Below are 26,797 nucleotides of genomic sequence, written 5' to 3' on the forward strand. Positions count from 1 at the left end.
TTTGGCATAAACAACATGAAAGCATGGATCCATCCTGCCTTGTATTAACGGTTCAGGTGGTGGTGTCATGGTGTGGAGGATATTTTCTTGGCACACTGTGGACCCCGTAGTACCAACTGAGCATCATTTAAACACCACAGCCTACCTGAGTATTGATGCTGACCATGTCCATCCCTTTATGGCCACAGCCACAGTGCAACTTCTAATGGCTACTTCCAGCAGGATAATGCGCCATGTCACAAAGCTTAAATCATCTCAAACTGGTTTCTTGAACATGACAATGAGTCCACTGTACTCAAATGGCCCCCACAATCACCAGATCTCAATCTAACCGAGCACCTTTGGGATGTGGTGGAACAGGGGATTCGCATCATAGATGTGCAGCCGACAAATCTGCCGCAACTGCGTGATGCTATCATGTCAATATGGACCAAAATTTCTGAGGAAAGTTTCCATCAACTTGTTGAATCTCCGCCATGAAGAAGTAAGGCAGTTCTAAAGGAAAAGAGGGTCCAACCCAGTACGAGCAAGGTATACCTAATAACCTGACCAGTGAGTCTATATCTGAGGATAACAGGTTGGTGATCATACTTTATAGGTTTGTCACTATTAGAGATCCCTTTCACATACACACAGTCATTTGATCTATTGTCAAAATATGGATTATAGCAGCTTTAGGTTTTTAGGGGCTTTAAATGTCAACATTTTAAGGCCTGGCGTACGCTAACTAATGCATACTTACTCCCCATCTCCTGAGTAATATCACCCTCCAAAAAATATCTGTCCTGTAATTTATTACCATGCCTCATGCCTTGGCAGAGCTGGCCACTTGTGTTTGTTGTGGTGAGGCTAGAGCGTTTGCTTGCACTGCTGTGTGTTTTGATATTTCATCAGGGCCTGCTAAACAGTGAGGAGGGCTCTCTGCCGCCCACCTCTTCTCAGACAAATTGCCTCCAAGATTGCAGAGGTGGGTCTGAGGCTGATGGATGGGTACACAAAGACCTGACGAGACCATATTTGCAAACATTAAATCCATATTTCCATAATATGTAGGAGCTCCTTGGCCACAAGCCACTTTAACAGCCTGTTTAGCAAGCAGTCAGTGATGTGCCCGGTCGTAACATAAATGTTGCATCAAGGTGGCGTTGAGCAGAGGTTTGTCTAACGTGTTTTTTCCTGCCTGTCTTGATTTGGATAGGTTACTGTTGCTTCCCGTGTTTTTTTCTCCTCCCCTCACCCTTGTAACCTCTTTAACCAGTAATTATATCCACTCTACTTCCTCCATCTGACCATCTCCGCTCTCCCGAATCCCCCCAGACTTGAACATCCATTTATCAATTTCAATTCCATCATGTCTGACCAGCACATCCATGTTGTACCCTGCCCTTTCTGACTGCCCCAAACCCATGTCTCCATACTCATTTCCATATCCTTGAACCTCACGCTAATCAGCGGATTTCAGTGCATCTCTGTCTCTCCCCTGCTGCCAACCTGCTTGTTTCATACTCACCATACTGCCTTCCTCTCCATCCTCCTCTCTCTCCTTTGTCTTACATAAACGCTCTGTTCCCATCACTCTCCTCCATTCTCCCCTTCTCTCTCCTCTCTCTTCCTCTCCCCTTCCCCGTTGGCTTTTGCCTGCATTTCTCTGTTAATTTGCCTGAGAATGCATTAGCTGTAATGAAGGCTGAGGGCCGAGGGAATCCTCCAGGGTTCCATTAATCATCCCCCCTCAGACAGGCAACCTTGATTACAAGTGGCAAGAAATTCATTAGAGCCGGGCCTCTGACAACTCTTATCTCCGCCACTAGATCTGACTCATTAGGCAGCCAAATTAAAGCTATGATGGCCCTGATGAAACTCATCGCTTGTTTATCTTGTGCGATTTGATGCATCTGCCCATACATCACTGTAGCCATGACCGTCCGGAGCCTCCCAAGAAGTCAGGCCTCCAGTCAGCGCTGAGCAGCCTGCACTCACACAACCAGCAAGTAATGAGGTCCCTCGCTTTCCTCTCTCGCCAGGTGGGAACGTGGAAATGGTTTAATGTCTTTGCTGGAGAGAACTTATGATATTTCAATTTGAGATTCAAGTGGCAGAATTGAAAAATGATACACATACTGTCTTGAGGCTGAGATGTTCACTTAAAGGCGCAGTGTGTAGAATTTAGTGGCATGTAGCGGAACAGCCTTGGCCGAAATGGAATAATATTCATAAGCATGTTTTCATTACTGTATAATCACCTGAAAATAAGAACTGTTGTGTTTTTGTTACCTTAGAATGAGCCCTTTATATCTACAGAGGGAGCAGGTCCTCTTCCATGGAGCCTGCCATGTTGCACCGCCATGTTTCTACAGTAGCCCAGAACAGACAAACCAAACACTGGATCTAGAAACGGCCTTTCACATTTTCTGTGAGTTTTGCAGCCACTGTAGGTTATCCTACATGCTTGGAAGTGGAGGGGGAGGGAGTTATTCAGTTTGTTGCAATCTGCAACCTCACCGCTAGATGCCTCTAAATCCTCCACACTGCACCTTTAAGATGTATCATTAATGGAAAAGAGATTATTAAAACTCATAAAACATTAAAAAAAAAATTGCAAGAAACCTCTTAGAGAGGAGTCATTCCTAAAAAATAAAAGAAATTAATTATCTCAAAATAAGGTGTTCTGAATAAGCAGATCCCTTTTTTTAATTAATCATTTCACAGATGATAATGTTTTTACTCTGTCACTCTAGCCCAGAAACTCACTTTGCAATAAAACTGGAATGACCAGTCCCACTCACAGGATCTTGATAATAACAACCAACATGAAGACAGTGGCTGAGCTGTGTCATGGCTCCTCATCGTCACCTCCACCATGCAGCTCATGGGGACTAAAATAGCAGTTGCACTCTGGCACAATGTTGTGGAATTGACCGTCTATATTAGTCAGCTCTTTGGACCATAATAAAACTTCCACTGCTCCTTCACAGGATCATCACTCCTTGAATCCCCATCCAAGTGTCACAGTCTTGATGTATGAGGTGGACAGTGGAATAAACTTTACTACTCATGGGTGCCCAGGTCATGAAATGTCTGTTTACGCTCTGGGGTCAAACTGAGAGAAAACTGTTGTCAGTGTGTGTATCCATGAGAGGCTTGAGGGAAATTAAATGTAAGATAATAATGAACTCTGACTTAAGCTTTCATGCTGTGTCAAAGATTTTTTTTTAATAACATTAACATCCAGACACAATTTTTGACTAAACACTGATTCAAGAGAGAGCTGGTTAATCTGATAAAATATTAATACTAATAAAATATTTGAAGAATCTCACCCCATCACCATACTTCAACAGGTGCTGCTGCAGTAGCTCAAACATGGCTTGAGGCCTGAGTCTATTTTGGAAACAGGGAAACCAATCACTCTCCTCCATCTGAGGTGAGGTGAAGATTATTCCAACATGATCCCTTATCTGGAAGCAGTTCAGAGAAGTCGTGTAAACCCAGAACGAACCTGGCATATAAAAGTTTGCATAAAACATCAAGCCACCTTTTCCCCTTTCCTGTAATGGATAGCCATGTGGCCAGACATTATTTTAGTTACAGTTTTTTTTTTTGTTTTTTTACAATTTACTATTTTTATATTGCTGCTCTATAATTCTACATGCCTTGGTTCCCTTATTTGGTCTGATTGAGCAGGCTGTCGCATTTATTTGTCACATAGTAGATTTCAGTCATCCTTGTATAATACAAAGTGTATTCATACTCAAAACTGCAAAAACTGCCATCTCCATAAGCCATCTATTGCCTTGTCTACAACTGTAAATATCTTATTTTTCTCCAGATGCATTAATCATTCTGAAAATGGCGAGATTCACTCTCTCTAATGTAGTTTCATGTGTTAAAATTTGTTTACAGGTGTCAATATTTTCAGTAAATAAAATCTGTCATCATTTTCTATCACGTAAATTACACATTATTTTTCAAAGGTCTTGTACAATTTGATATGCCACAAATAAAACCAAAAAATACCTTCAAATCGTGTTTTTTAAAATACACATTTAAGCCTTGACGTCTTATGAAATTACTCAAATTTTTCCTTATTCTCTTTTTTTTTATATAGTTTACCACGTATAAATCAGTATCAGATTAGGATGTGCTGTTGTCGGTTTGCCTCTCTGTTGTGACTGATAGAGAAGTTCATTACAGTGTGTTGAATGTGCCCAATCTAATGAAGATCCATCAGTCCACTATAGACAACATAGCCTCCTCAAGAGAAATCAATCACTGCTGCTATTTAAGAATTTAAAAAAAAGAAGACCCATCTACCTTTCAGGTCCTGAGGTTTCTGAAAACAATTAATTTATAACAAATGTTTAAACGACGGTATGATGTTGCATCAGAGAAAACATTTTTATATCACTGAACTTTTAAATCTACATGCTGAAGCTCTTTAAATATTAAAGATTAAAACACTCTACTGTTGTTCAGTGATAGACATCAGTATTTTGATATTTATCACAAATATTCTGATTATCAAATTTGAAATAAGGCTTTTAGGATCAAAAAACGTCATAGGCCAATATTTTGTTTTAAATACGTTAAATAATATTAAAAATGATCTGCTGTCTTTACTCCTGTAGGTCTAAAATGAATCGCTATGTTTAAACATATAGTCCTGGGCCTTTGTTTCATTTTAGCAGGGTTAAAAAATTCCTACATAATTCTCACGAAAACCAAAAACACTGTTATTCTCCCCTCTGAATAATAAAGATTCAACCTGGATTCCAACTTTCGTATAAAGCGATTTATTAGGTCAATATACTTTACAATTGTCCCTTGTTTGGTCTTTATTTCCTTCACATCTTTTTTTTTTTAATTATTTCTCCACAAATAGCTGTCAAAGGCGGTTCCTACAGTTGCCAAACAAAATGTAAAAATCTCTTAAGTTACATGCAAATGTGGTCAACAAATTGTACGAAACACAAAACAAAAAAATTCACCAAATGAGTAAAGGACATGCACGTAACCAACAGAACATTTTGGCCCTACATATAAATACTTAGAAAAATCTTTACAGTCTCATCTCATAGTGCCCATTTGTAGCAGTTTTTTTTTTACCCATTTATATTTACATATTCACAAAACAATAAATAAAAATGACAGCATATTGCCAAATAATTGATCTGCCTGCGAGCCAATCCTCTTCACTGGAGGTTTTGGATCTCTGCTCAGTCTCACCTCTCAGACAAAATAACTGAATCCTCCTGTTTGTGCTTCATGCGTTCAACAAATCAGTGGAACATAGAGTCAATGTAAGTGTTTTTTTTATTATTAATATTTTAGATTTTCATCTAAGTTCATGGCCTGGTCCCTTGTTCTATTTGTTGATGCTGACTCCTCACAGCAAACCTGTTGACGTGCACTGGGATGGGAACCACAATTTTGGGATTTCTCACCGGTTCTCCTGACCGGTTGTTGACGTTGCCGGCTTTGATCCGTTTCCATTTGGCCCTGCGGTTCTGAAACCAAATCTTCACCTGCACCTCGCTCAGTTTAAGTGCATGTGCGATTTGGGAGCGTTCAGTCAGAGAAAGGTACTTTTTACAATGAAACTCCTTTTCAAGTTCGAGCAGCTGTTCGCTGGTAAAAGCTGTTCGTCTCCTCCTGCTCTTCCCCGCAGAGCTGCCGGTCGGTAGCGCCTCCTGCGAGCCGGTTTTTAGTTTGCTCTTCTGGGACAGGGAGCCACAGTTGTTCCCGTCTGAGAAACTTTCGTTCTCGCTGTCTGCGGAGCTGTCCTCTCGGTCACTGCACACTGTGTCTGCTGATTTTAGGTCCAGCTTCTCGTCGTCTGAACTGTACAGTTTGGTCTCACCTAAAATGTGGAGAATAAAAGAGGAACCATTTATATTTAATCACTTGTTCATTAGTCTGGAAGTCACCGTTACGCAATGCCTCACAGCGTCAGACATCAATCACTGCGCTCTTGAGTTGGCTGGTAGAGATAAAAAGCAACAGAAATAGCTAAAAATGTCTTAAAATGTTAGTTTTAAGTAGAAACATTAGCTGAACTCATATTGGACCATTACAGCTGTCCTGTGTAGAAACACCGAGTTTTTTCTGCAAGTTTTTACTGTTGTAGAGTGCAACTTAGTTGATTTAACCTCCCAACAAACCCAACCTCATTAAAATGTGGTTAAACATGCTCTACAATTTGTTTTGATTTTCATAATATAAACAACAATTTCTAAATCATATTTTTAAATAAGTAAAACTGAGTTCTCATTTCGTAACTTCCACCAGGCTGCAGCCTCAAGATGTGGGCCAAAATGAATGTCGTGTCATTAATATTTTTGTCACCCTACAAAGCTGACAAAACACAGTCAAAACGGGTTTACTTTTCATTGTCCTCGCCAATTATAGAGTACATCAGAAACCAAAGTCTTTCGCCATGGGTCAGCAATCTCTGATTTAACGAATTTTACGCACAGTGGTGACTTTTTACGCAAAGCCCTGGAATCTGTGTATGATCAAAGCAGCATAAATAAGTAATGAGACCGAGCTTACCTGATATTGTCTGAAAAGTTTCCGAGAAGTTCAGCAGCTCAGAGCCCTTATCCCGGCTGTGCAGCTCCTCAGAGTGCGGACTTTCCTGCCTTCTCGCTCCCGGGTCGGCTGCGCTTAATCGGGGACCGGGCAGCTCTTGGGGCGGGTAGAAACTGTCCGGCGGATCCGAGAAACTTGGCATCGTTGTGGTGAGCGCGACCATGGATGGCACCCCTTGTCCCAAACTGGCACAGAACGTGTTGGTGAGTCGCCCCGCAAAAGAAGCCAAAGGCGCAAGTGGAGGTATACCAGACGATAAAGGCGAGTGGGATAAAGCTTGTGGAATAACCAAAGGTCTGTACGGCATGAACATAGGATAGCCCGTGTAGAGCAGGTGTCCCGGTCTGGGCTGAGGGGTCCCTATCAGGGAATCGATTGAAAACGCCGTCCCTTGGCCGCCTGGTCTCTGCATTTTGCAGGCAAACACTTTTATGTGGTGGAAACTTGAAAGCAGGTGTCCTTTCCTCGATCGAGCTGCAAAACTTTCAGTGCAAAGACAGAGTGAACTGAAAGTGGATCCTCTGCCGTGTTGTCATCCCTGGGAGTGGACTGCTTCTCCGGATCTCTGCACTCTATATGCGTCAGTCAGTCAGTCGGGCGCTTTGTTGTGTGCCCCACCGTTACCTTTTCCCTCTTATTTGTCACACACTGAGACATAAACACACGCTCTCTCTATCTATCTACCTCTCCCCCTCTCTGCAACTCCTCCCTCCGCCCCTCTCCGATGCACCGTGTGTGTGCGCGCAGAGAGAGAGAGAGAGAGAGAGAGAGAGAGAGAGAGAGAGAGAGAGAGAGAGAGAGAGAGCGCATTGGTTATCATCTGCAATACAAGAGGAATGAAAAGGGGGTGTTTCCCTGGGGGCTCATCCATCTTCCTCAAATTACGCTTCATTTCCTTATTCAGCCTCTGACTTTTTGGCCGTCTTGAGAGGCGGTAGTTTCCCAGTGGAGACCAAATAGACGGGTCGCACACCCCCCCATCCTCCCCCCAGCCCTCCTCCCCCCCCCTTTTTTTCCAGGTTCACCATTGACTGCAAAACGGTGTGAGAGACTGTTCCAGCCCTTCCCCTTCTATAATCGTTGACCACACCAACCCAATCAGCTATTATTAATTTTGATTGATGATAAGTAATTACTCTGAATTCAAGGGACAGCGTAAAACAACGGCGGCTTTTGTTGAAATATTGGGGCCGATGGGCATCAGAGGCAGGAGGGTGGAGAGGCAGATGTTTCTCCGCTCTCTGTCCCATTCTCCGGGGCTAAAAACAATACGTTTGGCTCCAGAAAAAGAAGTGCTGCAACAATTGTTCCCTGGAGAGAGATACTCTGTGCGAAATTAGATTCAGATAAAAGGCGTTTATGCGAGGTCAACTGCAGTGTGGACACGGACACATAGTGGCCAAAGTCAAAATTGAGCGGATTTCCACTTTGTTTGAGACGGGGAATTTATTTAAATGGTGCGAATTTAAAACTTTAACCTGCCTGGTTGTCCTCTGTCAAAACACCACCGAAGGGCTTTTTTTTTTTTTAAATTAATTAAATGACTCACAGATTTTGATTTGCACTTTGGGGATTTCTCCCTGATCAAAAATGCATGTGGAAGGAGGGAAAAAAATCACTTTTCTCTTTTCTTTAAGCACGGATTTAATCGCAGATCATTTCACCTTTTAAATGGCAACGGGAACTGATGATGATTAGCCCTATTGAGTCCTGGGTGCCCGGGCTCTCCAACTGGTCGTCTGATTGCATGAGGACATAAACATATCACCACCGACTCTGATTAGCAGTGGAGGGCCAGGCCAGGCTAATTCCTATAATTGCAAGTGACTTCAGCAGCACCTCTCTGTGATCTATTGAAACCATTTGCCGAGCTCCTCTCACCTTTTTTGTGAGGAATTCTGGTGCTCGCCTGCTCCTCTTCACGCTTTTTATTAACGTATTTTTAGTCTCTTTTTCCCCCCCAAATCCATCCAAATCACATTTACATTAAAAGAGCTCTTATATTTTGGATTCTTGCTTGTTATAAAAGTCTTTTTTTCCCTTTTTTTTTTTTTTTTGGTATAACTGGTTTCCTCCTACAACATTTTCTAAGAATGGTCACAAGACGTGGTGAAAAGCTTGTTAATTTAGGCCTGCAGATATATTATAATTTGTTCATGCCAGATTACTCACACATTGCCCCTCCAACTTTTTTTCGACAGAAGAATGGAAGTGCAATGAACACTTTCTTTTTCGTTTTGCAAATCAAATGACCATTTAAAGATTTTTTTTCATCTCTTGATAAAAGCATAGATTATAATCTGCCTAAAACCTAAATTATTCAACTCAATTTAATGTAGTTGCATCTTATTTTCAATTCGAAACGTTTAAATTACCATTTAAAATGTGAGTGCTGCTTGAAAAAAGGCTCAATCTAATTTTTAAAATGTTTTGTGTCATATTTTGTGAATATTCTTCTTGGCAGAAAAACGTACAACACTGAACAACGACCAATAAACAATAAACAGCACGAGAGAAGAGAGAAAATTTATGACAACAGGAAATAAATAAAGAGCACTGAGAGCATTGCTGTATGTTCAGAGTGGTATATTTTATTTGATATTAAGCCAAATGTGGATATAAAAGGTTACAATAATATCGGTAAATAATTATTTATGCAAATATAGCCTTTATAGCAATCCTCAGTGTGAAATGCGCATTCACGCCAAACTGTGAGGATTATGTATAAAAATACAAAGCAACTGAGCTTCTTTAATGACTATCAAGTGCGGAAGTAAAAAACAAAAATCGATCATAAATAAAATATAAAACATACAAGTGCATACCCACTATATACTTGATCAACTCTGGTCTATAGCTCCCTCTTGTGGTGAAAAATCAAACGTGTCCAGTGCTGAAGGATTGATCTGGAGTGCAGTGACAGACAACAAAAGTTTGCATTTTCCTCCTGAAAAGCTAAACATATAAAAATACATGGCATGAAAGGCCTTTAAACATATTCTCAGTGTGTTACTTTTCTCTTGAGTATTATTATTTGCCAACTACAATTCCCTCCTCACATTTAGCAGCACTCAATCCTCATCAGGACTAACTAATACTGCATAAAGTGCTTTCAGTGGACGTAGCCTCTGCATTCCAGCAGCAGGTAGTCTTTGATGAAGGTGGGCAGATCAAGCTTTGGGACCACCTTGTGTACCCTTGCATCCAGGAAAGTCCTGAGTCTGCAGCGTGCCAAGTGCTGCAGGGAGCGAGGAGTCCGTTCCAAGGCGAAGACCGACTCATAGAACTCCTTGTGCTCCTGAAGGAAACACAGATTAATTTAGGTTAATTTCACTGATATTATTTGTCTCAATTTACAGAAAATCAACCAATTTTGACCAATTTTTTATTTTGACCAATAAAATAAACACACAATAAGAAGTTCATCTTCCATTTACTATATCCTAGATATTAGCCCTTGGTGACTATCAAAAACCATTTAGTTTGTGTGCTACACTGCCACACTAACTCCAGCTATAAGCAGTCAGCACAACCTGCACAACCTACATTAAGATTTTTTTCCATCATTATGTTTTTATAAATGTATGTCATATATTTGTCATTTAAAAGGTCTAATGTATTTTAAAGTTTCTTCTCCCACTAAATACCTTAGATGTAATGGGCCTCTTAAAGTTCAAGAGCTGTTAAATTATCAAAAATTATTTAATTAGGTGGAGCTTTCATAGTCTTGGTGCTCTGAAGATTGTTAAATGTTTCAATTTACCATCATTAAAAGAAATGAAATGTTGGTACAATACAAAAACATAAAGTCCAAACTGGGTAAACCCTTGTCAACTTAATTATACAACAAGCTTGCCTTGAACACCTCCTCGGACACGGACTCAACCCAGGTGTCATTGACTTTGAGGTGACTGTAGACGTTCAGAAGAACCTCGATGGTGCGTGGAGATATAGAGCAGTGCCTCAGAACCTAAAAGAAACACCACAACACAGAGCAAAGCGAGAGGATTCATATAATCATCATCTAAGTTCATGAGCAAGCTTGTGACTCCATAGAACTGCAGAAATAAAGTAATTAAACACTTGTGAAATGAACAGATTGGTCTTCCCTCCAGGGGTTTAACTGGAAATTATGCAATTAGTGCTAATTAATCTCCTATTAACACTTGCCTAATTAGGAACCAGGCATTTTGTCTAGTGCACGTGGGTTCACTGATAGTTGTAGTCTGTTTCCCACAGAGAGTGCAACACTTCATGTTGTGTCATGAAATGGGAATGATTTTAATGTGAAGTTGTGAAGTCTGGAATATTGCAAGGAACGGTTTAGTGTTTCAAGACTCATACTCAAGGTGTTAACTTGCTAATTATGCTGAATGAGCCACCTTGATGAATAATTCAGTTAATCATTTACTGTAAATACGATATTCTACTATAAACCAATTCAGGAATGCATCAGCCCCTATGAAATGCTTGTGTGCATTTTATCGTTTAGCAATCTGAGACAACAATTCAGCTTTTGGCACATTTTCCTACCATGGGTAAAGCCCCAGGCCACACCCGAATAGAACCGTGGTTGAGCAAAGCACGGACAACCCTCTCAGGATGATGGGAAACCTTGTAGCACACCACTTTCAGGATGTTGTGCATAGGGGCTTCACCTCCATAGTCCATGTCGTTAACAGAGGCTCCTTTAGCCAATAGCAGATCTACTATGTCTGGATTTACATTCTTGCAGGCCATGTGCAAAGGACTGTGTTTGTCCTGGTCCGTAGTGCGGATGTCAGCGCCTGCCCCCAGCAGCATCTGGCACACCTTGAGGTAACGTTCAAGGTCCTGCAACTCCTGGGGCTGAGAGCAAGCAGCGTTCAGGGGTGTGAGACCAACGTCATTCCGTTTGTCCACGGCAGCCCCATAGCGTAGATAGAGCTCGATGTGGTCTATGAGGCCGTTCCTGGCTGCCGCATGTAAGGGAGTGTCATCTTCATCTACAGTGCAACCATTGATTTCTGCACCATACTGAAGGAGATACTTGGCACATCTGCAGACAGAATTACACAGTCTTGTTTTGAAAAAAGAACACAAATTCCCATGCATACATCTGGATAAAGCACTATTATACATGTTCTAGTTTTGATCTGCTTTACTCACTCAAGGGATTCAGGGCTTGTACACAAATGCAAAGGCATTAGACCATCTTCTGAGACAGCATTGGGGTTGGCACCGTGGCTTAGCAGTAGTTTGGTACACTCAGACTGGCAGTTTTCACAGGACTCATGCAGAGCGGTGGTGCCACCAGGTGCCAGGTCTACATTGGCCCCACGTTGCAGCAGGAGTCTCAGGCAGTCAGTGAAGCCTCGGCTAGATGTGATGTGAATTGGTGTGGTCAGCTCTTGCTCATAAGTCAGTGACCATAGACCTGCCAGCAGGGAGAATAATTGGCATAAAGTCAACTCTGAGTTCAGACCTTAGGACCACTGTAAATAAACAGACATGTCAGGTATGCAGTAAGTACTGTAACACAAGAGTGGCATTTCTGTTAATTAGTGCATACAACAACACAACATTTCAACATATTCCTAGTTGTATGATTTCTCTGAATGTCAACACTATGTGAGACCATGACATTTTAAAAAAAGCAAGTCTTATAAAAAAAAAAATCAAAGCACTGCAGAACCTACTTAAGCCTCTGAAGTTAAATCTGAAGTTCTTCCATTCCTCTACGTTGCTGGTGTCAAAAATGGCATCAACCAGGTAGACATATTCGTTGTCGTCCACAATGCTGAGTACTGTCAACTCATCACCAACAAGCAGAGAGTTCCAGTACTGCAAGATACAACCTGTAGCCTTGGCTGTGGCAATCACATCGTTGCGGTAGTTCTTTGGTTTGCGCCATTTCACCTTCGGTGCTACATAAGCCATACTGTAGCTAACTAGTTTGTTTTTTTAAACGTTTCAGTGGTGTGGTTTCTCCAGAAGAAAATAAGCACGTATGTGGGTTGTTTGTTCAGACGAGGCTATTTCAAGGTGATGTTATGTGATATTTTGGTTGACCCGGTGAACCTCGCCAGTGCAGATGGGAGCCAATGACTGGTGCATGACATGGATCTAGGCCACTGATTCAGCTGACCCACTGCAATCAATAGATAATGAATTCTTCTGTCGGAAGACTTTAAGAGTAATGCATTCTTTTGATACATATAAAAGTATTGGTGTCACCCTGTGATGCATGGTTCCATTATTAGTGTTATGTATCCAGTCAGAATTAGAATTTGTAGTCTTTAACATTTCAAAATGACTTAACAAGCCTTTGCATTTGAAAACTCACCCCAAAATTTTATTCTTTCATAAAATAATAGAGCAAACTACTTATTTTGTCTACAGTGAAAGGCCACAGTTCAATCCAGTGGAGTTGCACAAAGCAAACAGATGACCACTGTTACTGTCTGATATTAGGTGGACATATGAGGGTTTCTATAAATATTGCCTCGTGCTCTGTTTCTATTAATATCGCATTACTGTGTTTTTAAACACTGCCTCATGGTGAGGTGCAGGAGTTGCATATTGCTTGTAGTTTATGATCATTTTAAAGCAGTGATTTACTTTCTTTCTTTTCCATAACACTGTCAGCGTCTGTCATTGCCATTAAAATAAGAAGCGCTTTTTGAATTCAGGATTCTGCTGTGCTCCTCTCCAGGAAATACAATGAAGCTACAAGCTATGCTGTGCCAAATCACATGAGTTCCTAAATTAATTCCTAATGAAGACAGATGTTGTCTCTTACCTTCCCCTCTGGCGACCCAGCGCATTTCCCCTCCCCGTGGCTCAATGATGAGGTTTGCTATGGATCCTTTAGGAAAGAGGTGCTGCATCGCCTCCAGGTCTCCTGTATACACAGCGTTGTGGACCACCACGTCTTGGCATACAGTTGGTGGCCGGGCAGTGCTGGACCTCAGTGGTGGCTCCCTCTTCACCATATAGCTATTGAGGTGATGGGAGGCCAACTGCTTCTTGTACTTGTATCTCTCCAGCATGTCCTCATCGAGTTTAAGAGAGCGTAAGGCCGTAGGTGTGAAGACAAAGCTGCCTCGCGACATGCTGAATGGCTTGCCTCTCACAGAGCAAAGTGGAAGTATAAAATGTGTATGATGAAGTGAGAGAGAAGGCCCGTCTCTCTGTCTCTGTTGTTGTTTCACTCTCTCTGGCTAATGTCCACTATGTGCCTCCCGGCTGTTCATAGGGTTGGTTCACAGAGTTGTTTTGATATTCGGTATGAGACCCTCCCTGCAGTGTGACAAGTAATGCTATTTTTATGTCTCACATGCAGCCATTCGAGCCTCTCCTGTTTGCCTCCAGCAAAGTTACAGCCATGAAATCTCTCTGTCAGGCTGCAAGTGTGAACTGAGTTGAATGAACTCTTGCTTTCTAACTACAGCACATGCTGTTTTTGGGGTGGCAGAACATGATTTCTGATTATACAGTATCATATTAAGACAGAACTTTAATGAGCAGCATATGGGAAGTTTGCTTACTTCAATTACAAGCCACATTTGAAAGATCATCATATAAAAATACAGTCTATTCTAGAGAGTATTTGGTGTGTTTATGGTTAATGTGAACGTTTACATGAACGTTATAGTTTATCTAAATGGGCAAGATTTAGTCCAAGCAGGGTTTGCACTGTGACACTAAAAAAAAATCTAAATAGAGCTAAGTTAAGCATTTGGGTCAACTTTTAAAGTTAAATTTTGTCTTAAGATTTTTCTTACAGGAAGCGCAAACAAAAATACCCTATTTGCAAGCCCCTCTGTGTACAGTATGTGTTTGCAAAATGTCTCTTTTCTTCTCAGTATTTTTTTTCTTCTGTCATGAGCCTTAATGGATTTTGTGTATCCACACGGCTCCCTGCATTAGAACATTAGGCTGAATGACTGTCAACCGCTGTGTCACTCTGCCCCACGTGTAGTGTTCTGATGGCGGAGGGACGGCGCATAATTAAGCCTTTTAAGCCTACTCTCTAGGCATCTGACAAACATCTCTTTTGACGGATGGACCACCATTTTCCAGTGCTGGTAGAAATTCTACCCAGCAGCAAAAGGGATATTATAAAAATATTTTAACCCTCTAGACACTGTGGATCGGTATTTATGGCTTGCTATGGCTTTAGTTTTTGGGAGACTGATAAACTTGCTCTGATATTGAAATTAGTTGGACTGGATAGCCAATGTATTAAAAGTACACATATTTTAATGTCTGTTTATCTACCTCTGTGTTGGAGTCCATCAAGATGACTGTAAACTCTGTGGCAACAAGGTTTGCACCACAGGTGGAGAAATACATGATATTTGTGGAGAGGCTTTACCTTTTTTCCCCATTTGAAAACACAGAAGCATAGCTGCGTCTCATCTATACCTTAACGACTGTTCTGGTATGGAAATCAAGGTCATTTATTTTATGTTACAGTTTGGTAATAGATGCCACATTAAACTGAAGGCGAGTAAGAGTTTCAACTTTGAAAACACACATTACCAGAGAGAGACTAGGAATATTGTTTTTGCGGCTGTAGTACATCCTTTTAAATGATATACATAATGAGTTTATAATATGCATCTGGGCTACCTCCTCTCTACTTTGATGCCTTCCAAATGGCCCGGGTGTCATCAGCAAAACATGTAGGCACTTTCCCGCCTCATTGACTCCCAAATGTATTTTAAATATCATTCCTGGTAACGCAATTATTTAAAACGCTGAACTAAACACTTACTAATGGGGAAAAAGACAGCGACTTCAATAAATTCATTTCTCAAATGGTGGGCATTCATGTTTTGTTTTTTTTTTGTTTTTTTTTCCTCTGTGAAGCGGAGGCAACTCTGATGACAACAAAAAACATCAGCAGTGGTAACACCCCCTGCCCTCACAGGCCCCCTGTGGACATATTAAATCTTTGGTTTCTTCACATTACCCACCAGTAGCTGTTTCTGCGAGGTTTTCTGCATTGTGGTCAGCTGCCTTCCTCTCCCAAGGCGATAAGAGGCTGGACATCAGCAACAGCTCTGATGAAAGTGAGGCACTTCATTTATGCAATCATAGGCAATTAGTTCCCTCTGATTATGTGCCTCTTAATGCTGTTTTGAGTACTGTGGCACACAGTAATACAGAAAGAGATTAAACTATAGCCCTCCCTCCACACTGAGCAGTCATTTAATATACTGAGAACATAATGAAATGTACACAGTAATTACAGTAATATTAAATGCTAATGGGTTTGCAATTGGGTCTGTTGTTAGTTTAAGACAAAGTCAGTACACTCAAAGAAAGTCTAAGTTTAGAGAGAGCATAACCATGACGTCAGAGCACTCAATTATCCATCAGGTGTTTCTTATTTTAATGATTTATGTGTTATTTAATGTTATTAAAATCAGAAGAAGAGAGATTTTGTCTGTCGTATCGGAAATTCTGCACAGGCAAGAGAGCAATTAATATGCCATTTACAGATTTCAGCCTACATCAAGGGAGAAATAGGGTCTGAAGTTTGTATTCTGGTGATAGAATAACTGGGAGGTCACCATGGAAACATGATAAGAGATAATGAGCATGCTTAATTGGCCAGTGACATTATCTACAGGGAAGTTAGTTTGTGCATTTATGTATTTATTTACTGTTTCTGATTACATCTAGGCTTATCTTAATTTTCTTAACATCATGTTGACTATGTGGTCCATACGGACACATTAAGATAGACACACACAGTCTGCCTCAAGTCTTTGATGCCATTAAAGTGCCTTTGATAGCCCATCAACACTGGTTTACTTCCATATACATGGCTCATCAGAGTCCACAACAGGGCTTAGACAAGGAACCCTGTTTGCGAATCTCCCCCAGGTTTCATCACGATGCTTGAGATGTTGGTGGAGAACCTAAATGAATTTATAGAGCCTTGAATTGAACAGTAGCTCCAAACTATTCTGTGCTAGCATGATTACTTTTTCTGTACTCTTTCAGCTCTGAGCCCACTACCTATAATGTATTGTATCGGTCTTTGCAGATTCCAATTGTCTCTCAATGCACTGATCACCACGCAAATAGCCCTCTGTTTCATCATGACAATTGAGAGGTTCATATTTCAACCTAATAGTCCTGTATAACTTTAACCATCTATCACAACCTCATTTCATTGCGGTTGCAGTTAATACGCGCTTCCCTGCCAAGTGGAACATTTTCTAATGATGCACTCTCACACGAAAACAAGGCAAGCCAGCCCGGGCTCTGCATCACTCACTAATGCACCCATCCATAATGTGTTCCTAGCAGTCTGCCTAAAGGAGACAGCAATGACTACCACTAGGCACGGGCATGAAAGGGGTTATGGGGAAGGGTACAAGATACAAAACCTAAATGGCCATGATAATCATGAACAAAGTCACTGCCATCAAAGACTGTATCACCCTCATAATAACATCTGTAGATTTCATATCATTACCAGGAATACTGAGAAACATGCAAAATGGGCATCTCAACAATAACAATCAGCGGTGGGAGTCACATCCAAGTGCATTATCACGGAGAGCCTGGCTTTATAGGATGTTGATAAGGGTAGCCTAATAGGTGTATGTAAAGCCTGATGTAAACACCATCCTAATTAGAGAGACCTTTAGCAGTTCCTTCATTTTATGCAGATTGGACTGGTGCAACTGCTAGTGTCATTATTCTGTAATCAAGTACTATTCAGTTGACAGTGTCGTCTTTTAAAAACTTGATTAGGATGCATAACAAGGGTACAACGTTGCATTATTTCCTCTGTCAGTTTATAAATATGTCAATTCTTTAAAGCTAACTAAATAATGGATCTTGTCAGGGTTTGGGTGAAGGCATCACATGCAAAAAAAGATAACTTTGAAAACAGACTGTCACAGTGTTATAAAATGGGTGTTAGACCAGTTTGTGCCTCTATCATCATTTTTACGTCTTTTATGATGATGATTACAATCAGGTCACAGAGCTATGCATCTGTTTTGCTCAAAAACCTAACTTTGAACAACTCTGCAGATGATTTGACACTTACCCCCGTTTTGAAGACATGTCTATGTAGGAGGGACAAAGGGAATTTAAATTAAAAATCAATTTATTAAAAAAAAAAAAGATTTATGGGCAACAAAGACTATTTCAAACAAGCTCCTAAAGTTGCGGTTTTATTGCACTTTATTGGGAATAACTGTGCAATTTAATGCAATCCAATACAACAGCGCTGCCATAAATTTCACTTTTACGAAGCATATACATTTTCAGTTTTTGTTGACATTGTCAGAAAGGTGATCATTTTACTTTATGTTTATTACCGTGGTCTAGTAAGTGGTGATTGTGTAGCTACTGGAGTGCATTATATTGAATGGTGTTCCTAATATTTTGTCCACCCCGTTGACATCCATGAATGGAGCAAAATATTAGGAACACTTTTCAATATAATACACTCCAAAACACCACACCATAATAATAAATAAAAAGTAGAATTATCACCTTTCTGACAATGTCAGGAAAACTGAAAATGTATAAAGTACGGAAAAGTAGAATTTATAGCAGAGCTGTTGCACTGGATTGCATTAAATTGCACAGGTGTTCCTGATAAAGTGCTCAGCGAGTGTATATTAATCCTACTTCTCATGGCTTTATTTATTTCATTATATTTTATATCTAAAATGCAATAAAATGCAAAATGGATCAGGCTACATAATGTTCATATTTTTATTGCCAAGACCGACACTTCCGGTTGCCATCTTTGTTTACAGCCTAACTTTTGAAACGAGTTAGGTTAGACTTTTCTTTTATTGTGCTGCAAGTGAGATATTTTTGTTCCATTTGGATGAAATAATCATTTGGATATCTAGAAATGTCTTCAAAGCAGTGTTGTGTAAGTGTTGCCAAACAACCTGTAAGGGTTTTTCAATGTTTATGACAGAACGTCATCTTTCAGAAACAGGTGATGTTAAGCTTGAACATTATCTCTGTGAATGTCATTATCAAAGCAAACTTCTTGAATTAAAAAATGATGATTAGGTTAAATGCCAGGTAGTATGACCACAATAATGTAGCGTAATACCAATTAGCATTAACTTAGGTAAGAAAGTAACTTATACACCTGGTGTCTGAATCATTGTACAGGGATACATTCAGGAGACAACATACTAAAATCGACAAGAGAATAGCTGACTGACTGTTATACTTTGATCAAGCTCCAATTTGTTATCAATAACCTTTCAGCATCACAGTCACCTGTTTGATTCCACACCTGTGCAGATCTGGTTATTTGTGTCTTGTCAAGAAGCACAGGTGCTGCCTTTGCTATGAACTGACAAGAGTGGATGATGATGTACACACGTAGGGCAGGTATGGGGATTCAAAGCAAACCGGATCTGACATCATCACATTGTATTTTTCTCCGTCTGACTGACCCAAGTGAGACTGCTTTTGGATAACTGTGTCACCAGGCTACTAGAAGATGTGATGACTGAGGTGTTGTGATCAGCTAGCACATGACTGACAATAAAGGGGGGATTTGTATCTCATGTTAAAACACTTGATTTAAGTTTTTTGTTTTTCATCTTGGAGAAATGTGAAGATAGTTAAAACACAGGATCTTGGGGAAATGATCTGACTTCTTGGCTTGATATAAACATGTCTGTTTATTTCCAGTATGGCAAAAATGAGGTAGAAAAAATTATATCTGCTTATCTTCTTTCCAAAGGCAGGCAAAAAGCACCTGACAGATAAATTAATCCATCAAAAATAACAATTAGCAAATGAGTGTATGTTAAATATTATTTGCAGTGTTACAGCACATACATGGCAATTGTCAAGTTGCACAATGTTGATATTTTCACTCAATATCAATTCCATAATGTATCTTTTAACATCTTGGAAACAAGTGTTTTCACTTTAACATGTTATGTGTCTCTGTCTCTAATCCATAAATAAATCATATTTATGTGCACATTAACTAAATTATAAAATGAGCTACAGAATTTAAGCTGTGTACTATAAATTACAGTTAACCTCAGACTCCATGTCAATTTCACATATGCAATTTGTGTTAACATGACATTCATGTGCTCCGGTTTATAGGCCTATTTATAAAAGGAAACTGACACCTTCTATGAATCAATGTGCCTGCAACATGACAGATGTGCAATTACACCATCTAGTGGTTAATACTAACATTTTATTGCTTGTTTCTATCTAAATATAAAAAGGGAAGCGGGGCTTTTTAAAAAAAGAGAGAAAATGAGCTTTGTGCATTTATTGAAATCAAACAGCCAACAAAGCCACTGATGCACAGGTTTATTATCCGTGTCATGATAAAGTGGCGTTTGTTGACGTCTTCACTTGGAGCTGGTGTACTTTGTCACAGCTTTGGTGCCCTCAGACACGGCGTGTTTGGCCAGCTCTCCGGGCAGCAGCAGCCTCACTGCGGTCTGCACCTCCCTGCTGGTGATGGTGGCGCGTTTGTTGTACTGAGCCAGCCGGGACGCTTCTGTGGCGATTCTCTCAAACAGGTCATTGACGAACGAGTTCATGATGCTCATGGCCCTGCTCGAAATGCCGGTGTCCGGATGAACCTTTGAAAACATGAGGGAGAAAAAAGGGTTTACGAGAGTCAAACCAAAGCAGTTAAAGCTTTTTTTTCTTTTTCTCCCTCTTACCCACCTGTTTCAAAACTTTATAGATGTACATCGCGTAAGTCTCTTTTCTTTTGGCTTTTCTTTTCGCCTTTTTCTCAGTGGAACTCTTCCCTTTCTTTTTGGATATGTCATTAGTCATTTTGGAAACCTTGTAAGATAACTGAATCTTGACAATATTAAGCCTTAACATGCAGTTTAGGAATTATTATCCCAGTTTTCTGGCTCACAAGCTGCTGTTTATGTAGCATTGCGTTAATTAGTGACTAATTAAGCCCACCTGCTTCGTTTTTTGTTTTTTGGAGCGGATAGACTTGTGCTCTACTTAACGATACAGTTAATTGTGATTAGTGACCAGGACGCATGTGAACTTTATTAGTTTTCAAGGCAGGGTGCTTTTCGCTGTGTTTGTATTGCAGTCTTTCACGGTAGAAATGTCATTATTGACGTTTCATTTGCATCGTTTAAAGGCACATGATTTGCACATATTGGGTAAGTCCACTGGATGGCACACTTACACCAGTTTTTGGGCTGCATCGAAGCTTACAAAGTACAGCATAGTTGCATACGTAGTTTCCACTGTGGTCCACTGTAATCCCATGTTACTTGTAGCTCACAAAATATTTTAAACCTAGGGGTATATTTGAATATCATATCTTTTCCAAGGAAATGCTTTTGAGCTGCTTTCAGATAGATTAATATCTGCTTAAGCCACAATTATTAAACATAGATCCTTTGGTTTTGTGAGCAAAGCTTGATTAACAAACAAAGGTGATGTGCAAGTGGTTGGTTTTTGGCAAAATATAAGTTTGGACTTATTTTCAACTTATTCTCTCATCACATGAAAAATACACACACTATATATTAAATTTACAACCATTTTGCATCAATAAATGCACTGTTGTGGTAGTTGGTAGTGGAGGTGAGCCCTTAGTAGGTTTTTCTCTCTCTCTCTCTCTGAGGCCCCCTAGTGGGTTCATCTGCCCTCTTGATGTGGTCAACAGAATTGGATTTCAGTCTCAGCAGGTGTTAGTATGCTGTCTGATAGGGCTTTTTATTCGGGCTGTTTCTTTGTTTAGTAGCAGTGTGTCTTCATCTCTAGGCTTGTGAGTTTGGTTCTGGACACTTTTATGTGTGGAGCATCCTGACAAATGTAAGATTTACATACTCATAATCGGGATAAAATGTGTCTCTCGAGGCTTTTTCCTTTTTCATTTTGGATAAAACGTTTAACATCTAAATTGACCCTGAGAGTGTGATTGTCCTAGTCTCGTAGTATAAAAGCATATTCAAGGACTGACTAGAACCATTTATTTTAAAACATGCCTGCATCTACTGGCTTTTACCACACATACACACAATACTACTGACATACAGTAAAACTAAAGGCAAATAATACAATTCAAAGATTTATCCATCTTGTCTGATGTTTGTGTGTGTGTGTGTGTGTGTGTGTGTGTGTGTACTGTAGTCCCTAGCTGCTCTATCACAGACGTTTTATCTGTTTGATTGATGAGATCGAAGGCGTAGGAAGGAATTGAACTCAAATTATACGTTTTATCATACACACACATCTCTCTAAATGGTAAAGCACTTTATCATGCTTGTTCATTTCTATCATACGCACAGTTGGGGCGGCCTTAAACATGCTACTGAGGTTCCACTGTGTTTTGAGATGATTAATAATCTTATGATAGCTAAGCATTGAATGTGATAAAGTTAGTGCAGCATCACACTCTATAAAGTAGGCTATTAAGGTCATAAAATATGAAGTTAATTGACAGCAGAGGTAAGGCAAACACCTCAAAGCTCTAATCGCTGGGGGTTTGCAGTAACAGTTTTATCATGGAAACGTTTTATGTTTTAAATGGCACTGAACTAATTATTTGAAACCTCTAGCAAGCTGCAGTTATTTAATTAAATGTGTTTATTTTCATTTTCACAAAACAAAGTGTAAAGAGACACATTTCTTTCTGCTCTGTTGTGAAATGTGCTCACAAAATACAAACAACCCTTCAGTGGTAGTCTAAGCATTATAATATATATTCAGCCTGAGCAACATAAAATATTGTTTGTCTGCAGGTTTTACATCAAAGGCTTTCCCTAAAGCACTTTACTGACCATCTGATATTCTTCTAGATTCACTTAAACTTCTGCTTTTATCTATTTTTCTGTAAGATATGGATACATTTGTGTTGATCAGTGACACAGCGTTTGAGTATGTAATTAGTGCCAAACTGCCTTGCAGTACATTGCCACTGCTATGTAAAGGGTCTTGGACTTTTTCTTCCCCTCACAATTGTTCTCCACATGCCTACAGCAGATACAGTGCAGTAGATTACATATCAATAGGCCTTTATCCCAGACAGTGTTTTGGAAGGTCATTTGCACGAATTGCCACACACATTGAATAGCAGCCATTGGTTGTATTGTGAAGGCCATCTCTCTGTTGTTTGGCAGATTTCTGCTGTTTGGTTGTTTCATCTGTGAAGAGAAGATGGGGGGTAAAAAAGGTGAGTGTGTGTTTGTGCACATCTGCTACCTCACTACGTCTGTCTGACAGACACAGAAAAATAAAACTGTTCTGTTTCTCACAGCCTTTCATATCAACATATTGCCTGAGGCTACGGGGACTGTTTGTTTTATCTTTTTATTTCATCAGGGTTTGTAGCTTAATAAAACAAAGCATAGCTTGATATCTGCAGTGATTACTCTGTACTTGAGAAATGCACAGTCTTGTATGCAAATATACCGGTTTGTGTTTCTGTGAACAAACCTATAGTCAAGCTAAAGGGTTAGATGTTTGCCCCTAACTTAGTAATTCAAAACCTGAAGGACATCAAAGCATTCAGTAAAAATCTTAGCGGTAAAAAAATGTCTGTGATCTGTCCACATGAAGACAGGGTCACCAATATTCATTGCTGACCTACATACTAATGCAAAGGTGTTGTTTTTGATTTTTAAATGAGGCTACACTAATAATAACTACTGTAGACTGGAGTTGTACATGGCACATTTTGCTAAATTCCTTTACTTTTTTCCTAACTTGGATGCTGTTGAAAGTGCGCAAGCTGCTGAACACTGTGTAGGAGTGGTGTTGCTCCTTCATACTGGCAATTCACTATTCAGTGCAGTGCTGCATCTCTGCTACTCCTTCTTTAACTTCATGATGTATGTGCTGCTTATATGTTGGCTGCTTTTTCTGCAAGGTTCAGTTTCTATCATGGTAATCTGTCCTCTAAGGTACTTGCCAAATCTGCATAACTTGGGCATCAAAAGAATGACTTACTGTAATTGCTCCCTTTAGCGCTACATTATATCAGGGCAGTTTCCTTGTCAGAAGAATCTTTGCTGAAATGCAGTAATTACAGCGCATTACTTAATACCCAGCATCATTTAGATTCATATGGTGAGAGTAGCAACAGTAGTGCTGTACTGTATTCACTGAATTATATTATATGCATTATGGACCTGCCAGCCTAGACCATAAGGAGCATCCCACTAATCCAATGAAACTAATAACAATAACACATTTCATTCCTTCGGTTATCAGGATCCTGGGGTCAGTTAGTATTTCTGGTCGTGCTAGACATCTTAATGTGCATTATGGCAGATAAAGCTTTTGTGGATTGATAGAGAACACATTTGCTGGATGTGCAATATAGAAATCTCGTTTAAAGGATGGGTTCACAATTTTTCAAGTCTGTATTAAAACAACAGTCAGGTGCCCAAATGAGCATTGAAATAGGTTTTTCTTGCCATAATTGTTCCCCCTGTTCATACTGGCCATTAGAAGATCCCTTCATAATGCACTTACAATGTAAGTGATGGGGCCAAAATCCACAGTCCTCCTTGTGCAAAAGTGTATTAAAATGTTTATCTAAAGCTAATATGAAATTTCAGCCATCCAGATTGGTCAAATCAAGTAGATATCTTTCAACATTACAGTCTTTTTAGTGCCAAAGTCTCTCTTTTTATTACTATACTTCCACCGCAGCTCAACAGGGAAACTCAGACTGAGGAAACACAAAGATCTGAGTAGTTAGTATGAACAGGAGGAATGATTACAGCAAGGAAAACCTCTTTCAGTGTTGATATGGGCACCTGACTGTTGTTTTAAGACAGACTTGAAAAATTGTGAACCTATCATGCAAATCAAAATGTTAAGCTTTTATACTTACATATAAAATACTTACATATATAAGTATCAAATATATACTTATGTTCTAGAGTCTAGATTATCAAGACCCCCATTTATGTTTAGTGCTGTGTTAGACAGGCACACATATCAAACATTATTGTGATATAGCAAGTGAAAGCTCCTCACTCTTATCTAGGTTGCATTAGTGCCAAACCTCTAAATGTGACTGCATCTCTACAATGTTAAGCTGTTATTTCACTTTAAAAATATGTTGTCTTACATGTTAAATAAGATGCTCTTACAAATATATTTGGACCAGTTAACTTAACATATGTAGTCATAACTTTGTGTTAGTTACAGAGAAACAGACCTCAGTCACATAGTCCATGAGCCTGAGGTGTTTTAAACCTGTAATGTTTCAGAATATTAGTTGGTAGTTAAAAGTCAATTTCAAAGGCCCCAAAAGAAGAGAGTGCAGTGCTTAGCAGTGCCTCAAATATTAGCCCTCCCTATTAATATTCACTGCATTATGCTGTGCATTCTACCATCCGCTTGAAAGCCAATTACTGTTGAAAAGTCCACCACTTTCATCCTGCAATCTGCAACAACAGGCATGCCTGCTAGTATGAATTTGGAATTTAATTTTGGTAATTTTTACACAGGACATCATTTGCACAAATGTAAAGAGGAGAATGCAAATAAATGCAGCGTGTATTTGTTACTGAATATAGAAACTGAATCTCAGATGCAGATTTATGCAACAAAGACGACAACAATCACTATACTCTAATATTGACTATTAATGTGCAGGTTTATTTGCATGTTTGTTTCACAGAAGACATTTGAGTTATTCATCACAGCGACTGCTTTTATTACAACTACTTTTTTATTGAATTTAAAAAAACATTGTTCAGTCACTGTGAAACTTAAGTATCTATATAGTCTCAGTATTTCACCTCGCTTTTTCCTGTTAATGTCACATAAAAACTGAGGTTAGTTCTGATGGGACTCGTAATATCATGTCAGGTCAGGTGACCAACTCCACCACACTCTACAAACCTTTCAGCACCAACAGATAGTCCTTATGAATGCTATTGTTGGCTTGCTTGCCTTCCTTGTAAATTTCTTTTCACTATTTTGGTTTTGCTACTAATATACATATGTATTCTTGAAGCCTACATCCTCAATCATGTTTTGTTTATTATACTTTACTATTAATGTTGAGTAGTGCGTGTAAACATTGTGCCAGTTCCATACTTAATTCAAAAGCGACTCCTTAGTAAATGGTTTTTAGTATGCCAGTCAGCAACATTGACTTTACCTGGCACTGTTTGTGAATGAAGACATATTAAAACTCAGTGAAGGTCTCATATGTTAAATGGGTACAGCATCATCCATCACTGTTAAGTGTTTTTTAGCACATTAATCATTGTCGGTATTAGACTGTGAATACAAAGGAGTGCAGCAGAATATTATACATTTTAAAGTATGGTAGAGTAGATAGCCGTGACTTAAGAGTAGACCGCTTTTGGAGTGCCCTGCGAGCCGAATGGTTACTTCGCATGACACACACGTTCCTGGTTCGATTCCAGTTAGGGACCTTTGTTACATGTCAAACTCATCTTGTTCTCCCCTTGTCTCCTGTCTGCCTCTTCAGTATCCCGTGTCCAATAAAGCAAAAAAACTGCCAAATAAAAAAAAATCTTAAAAAAAAGATTAGACATTCAAACATCTTAATCAAGTCAATTACATTTTGACAGGAAATGTAATTAGATATGTTTAAGTTGTCATGATGTTTTGAGTCATCAAAGTGAAACAGTCCTGTTCTGATGTTTAGCATGCACTGCTTTTGGGTTGAAGAGGCAATAAAATGTCTAGTGTCTTGTAGTTCTGAAATTGCAATACCTCAGACGTTGTTTCTGGTAGACCTCTCCCAGTATTTACCGTGTCAGGTAAATACTGTGATAGGTGGATTCAAAACCAGAATAGACTATTACTTCAGGCCTCATGTTGAATTTCACTCAGTGAGCATTTTTCAAATTGCATCTCAACTGTGACAATGTATGGTTGACATTGCAATTCTTAGAAGTTTACAGATGAAATCGTTCATAGTTTTATCTGAATTGCATACCTCTATAGTGTTGTGGATAATGGTTGCTATGGTCTCTGTGCTTGGTTACTAGGACAGAATATTGATTTAATCCTCAAGGGCTGCGGCCATATCCTTGGCAGTTCACCTATTGTTATGATAATAAGACATCCTCGGGTAGCCAATGAGTGATAATCTTGTTTGGTCCCAGGAGAAATGAAAAAGGTTTCTCAGAAGAGTGTGGTGAACTTTTAACCCCAATAAAATCACCAACTCCATCACCGGTCAAGCCTGAAACTCTCATGTAGT

General features: G+C 39.6%; 3 protein-coding genes across 4 annotated transcripts; all 3 read right to left on the reverse strand.

The window, feature by feature from the left end:
- Window positions 1-4,876: 4,876 nt before the first annotated feature.
- On the reverse strand, window positions 4,877-7,269 carry gbx1 (gastrulation brain homeobox 1). Its single transcript, XM_042429542.1, has 2 exons — window positions 6,553-7,269; window positions 4,877-5,860 (listed from the first exon to the last, which is right to left on the reverse strand). The coding sequence occupies exons 1-2, from the start codon at window positions 7,001-7,003 to the stop codon at window positions 5,346-5,348; spliced, it is 966 nt and encodes a 321-aa protein (XP_042285476.1). The 5' UTR covers window positions 7,004-7,269; the 3' UTR covers window positions 4,877-5,345.
- A 1,911-nt stretch (window positions 7,270-9,180) lies between these two features.
- Window positions 9,181-13,868, reverse strand: asb10 (ankyrin repeat and SOCS box containing 10). 2 transcript variants are annotated; one of them, XM_042429446.1, is made up of 5 exons: window positions 13,373-13,868; window positions 11,740-12,007; window positions 11,125-11,629; window positions 10,448-10,561; window positions 9,181-9,889 (listed from the first exon to the last, which is right to left on the reverse strand). In XM_042429446.1, exons 1-5 carry the CDS (start codon window positions 13,683-13,685, stop codon window positions 9,704-9,706), a joined length of 1,386 nt encoding a protein of 461 aa, XP_042285380.1. In that variant the 5' UTR covers window positions 13,686-13,868; the 3' UTR covers window positions 9,181-9,703. The 2 variants fall into 2 exon arrangements, with proteins under 2 accessions (XP_042285380.1, XP_042285381.1); XM_042429447.1 differs by lacking the exon at window positions 13,373-13,868 and adding an exon at window positions 12,270-12,587.
- Window positions 13,869-19,864: 5,996 nt separating this feature from the next.
- On the reverse strand, window positions 19,865-20,517 carry zgc:92591. Its single transcript, XM_042429845.1, has 2 exons — window positions 20,287-20,517; window positions 19,865-20,198 (listed from the first exon to the last, which is right to left on the reverse strand). Exons 1-2 carry the CDS (start codon window positions 20,449-20,451, stop codon window positions 19,962-19,964), a joined length of 402 nt encoding a protein of 133 aa, XP_042285779.1. The 5' UTR covers window positions 20,452-20,517; the 3' UTR covers window positions 19,865-19,961.
- Window positions 20,518-26,797: the final 6,280 nt, after the last annotated feature.

This window comes from Thunnus maccoyii, chromosome 12 (assembly GCF_910596095.1).
Source record: "Thunnus maccoyii chromosome 12, fThuMac1.1, whole genome shotgun sequence".
NCBI lineage: Eukaryota > Metazoa > Chordata > Actinopteri > Scombriformes > Scombridae > Thunnus > Thunnus maccoyii.

Bases quoted from the DNA above. Each gene is read 5' to 3' on its own strand.
- zgc:92591 (XM_042429845.1), bottom strand. From the start codon at position 20,451: ATGTTAAGGCTTAATATTGTCAAGATTCAGTTATCTTACAAGGTTTCC. The intron at 20,199-20,286 runs GTGGGTAAGAGG...ATGTTTTCAAAG, and splicing joins TCTATAAAGTTTTGAAACAG to GTTCATCCGGACACCGGCAT.
- gbx1 (XM_042429542.1), bottom strand. From the start codon at position 7,003: ATGCAGAGACCAGGCGGCCAAGGGACGGCGTTTTCAATCGATTCCCTG. The intron at 5,861-6,552 runs GTAAGCTCGGTC...TCCACATTTTAG, and splicing joins AACTTTTCAGACAATATCAG to GTGAGACCAAACTGTACAGT.
- asb10 (XM_042429446.1), bottom strand. From the start codon at position 13,685: ATGTCGCGAGGCAGCTTTGTCTTCACACCTACGGCCTTACGCTCTCTT. The intron at 12,008-13,372 runs GTAAGAGACAAC...CCCTGCTGGCAG, and splicing joins CTGGGTCGCCAGAGGGGAAG to GTCTATGGTCACTGACTTAT. The intron at 10,562-11,124 runs GTAGGAAAATGT...TGTTTCTTTTAG, and splicing joins GGCCTGGGGCTTTACCCATG to GTTCTGAGGCACTGCTCTAT.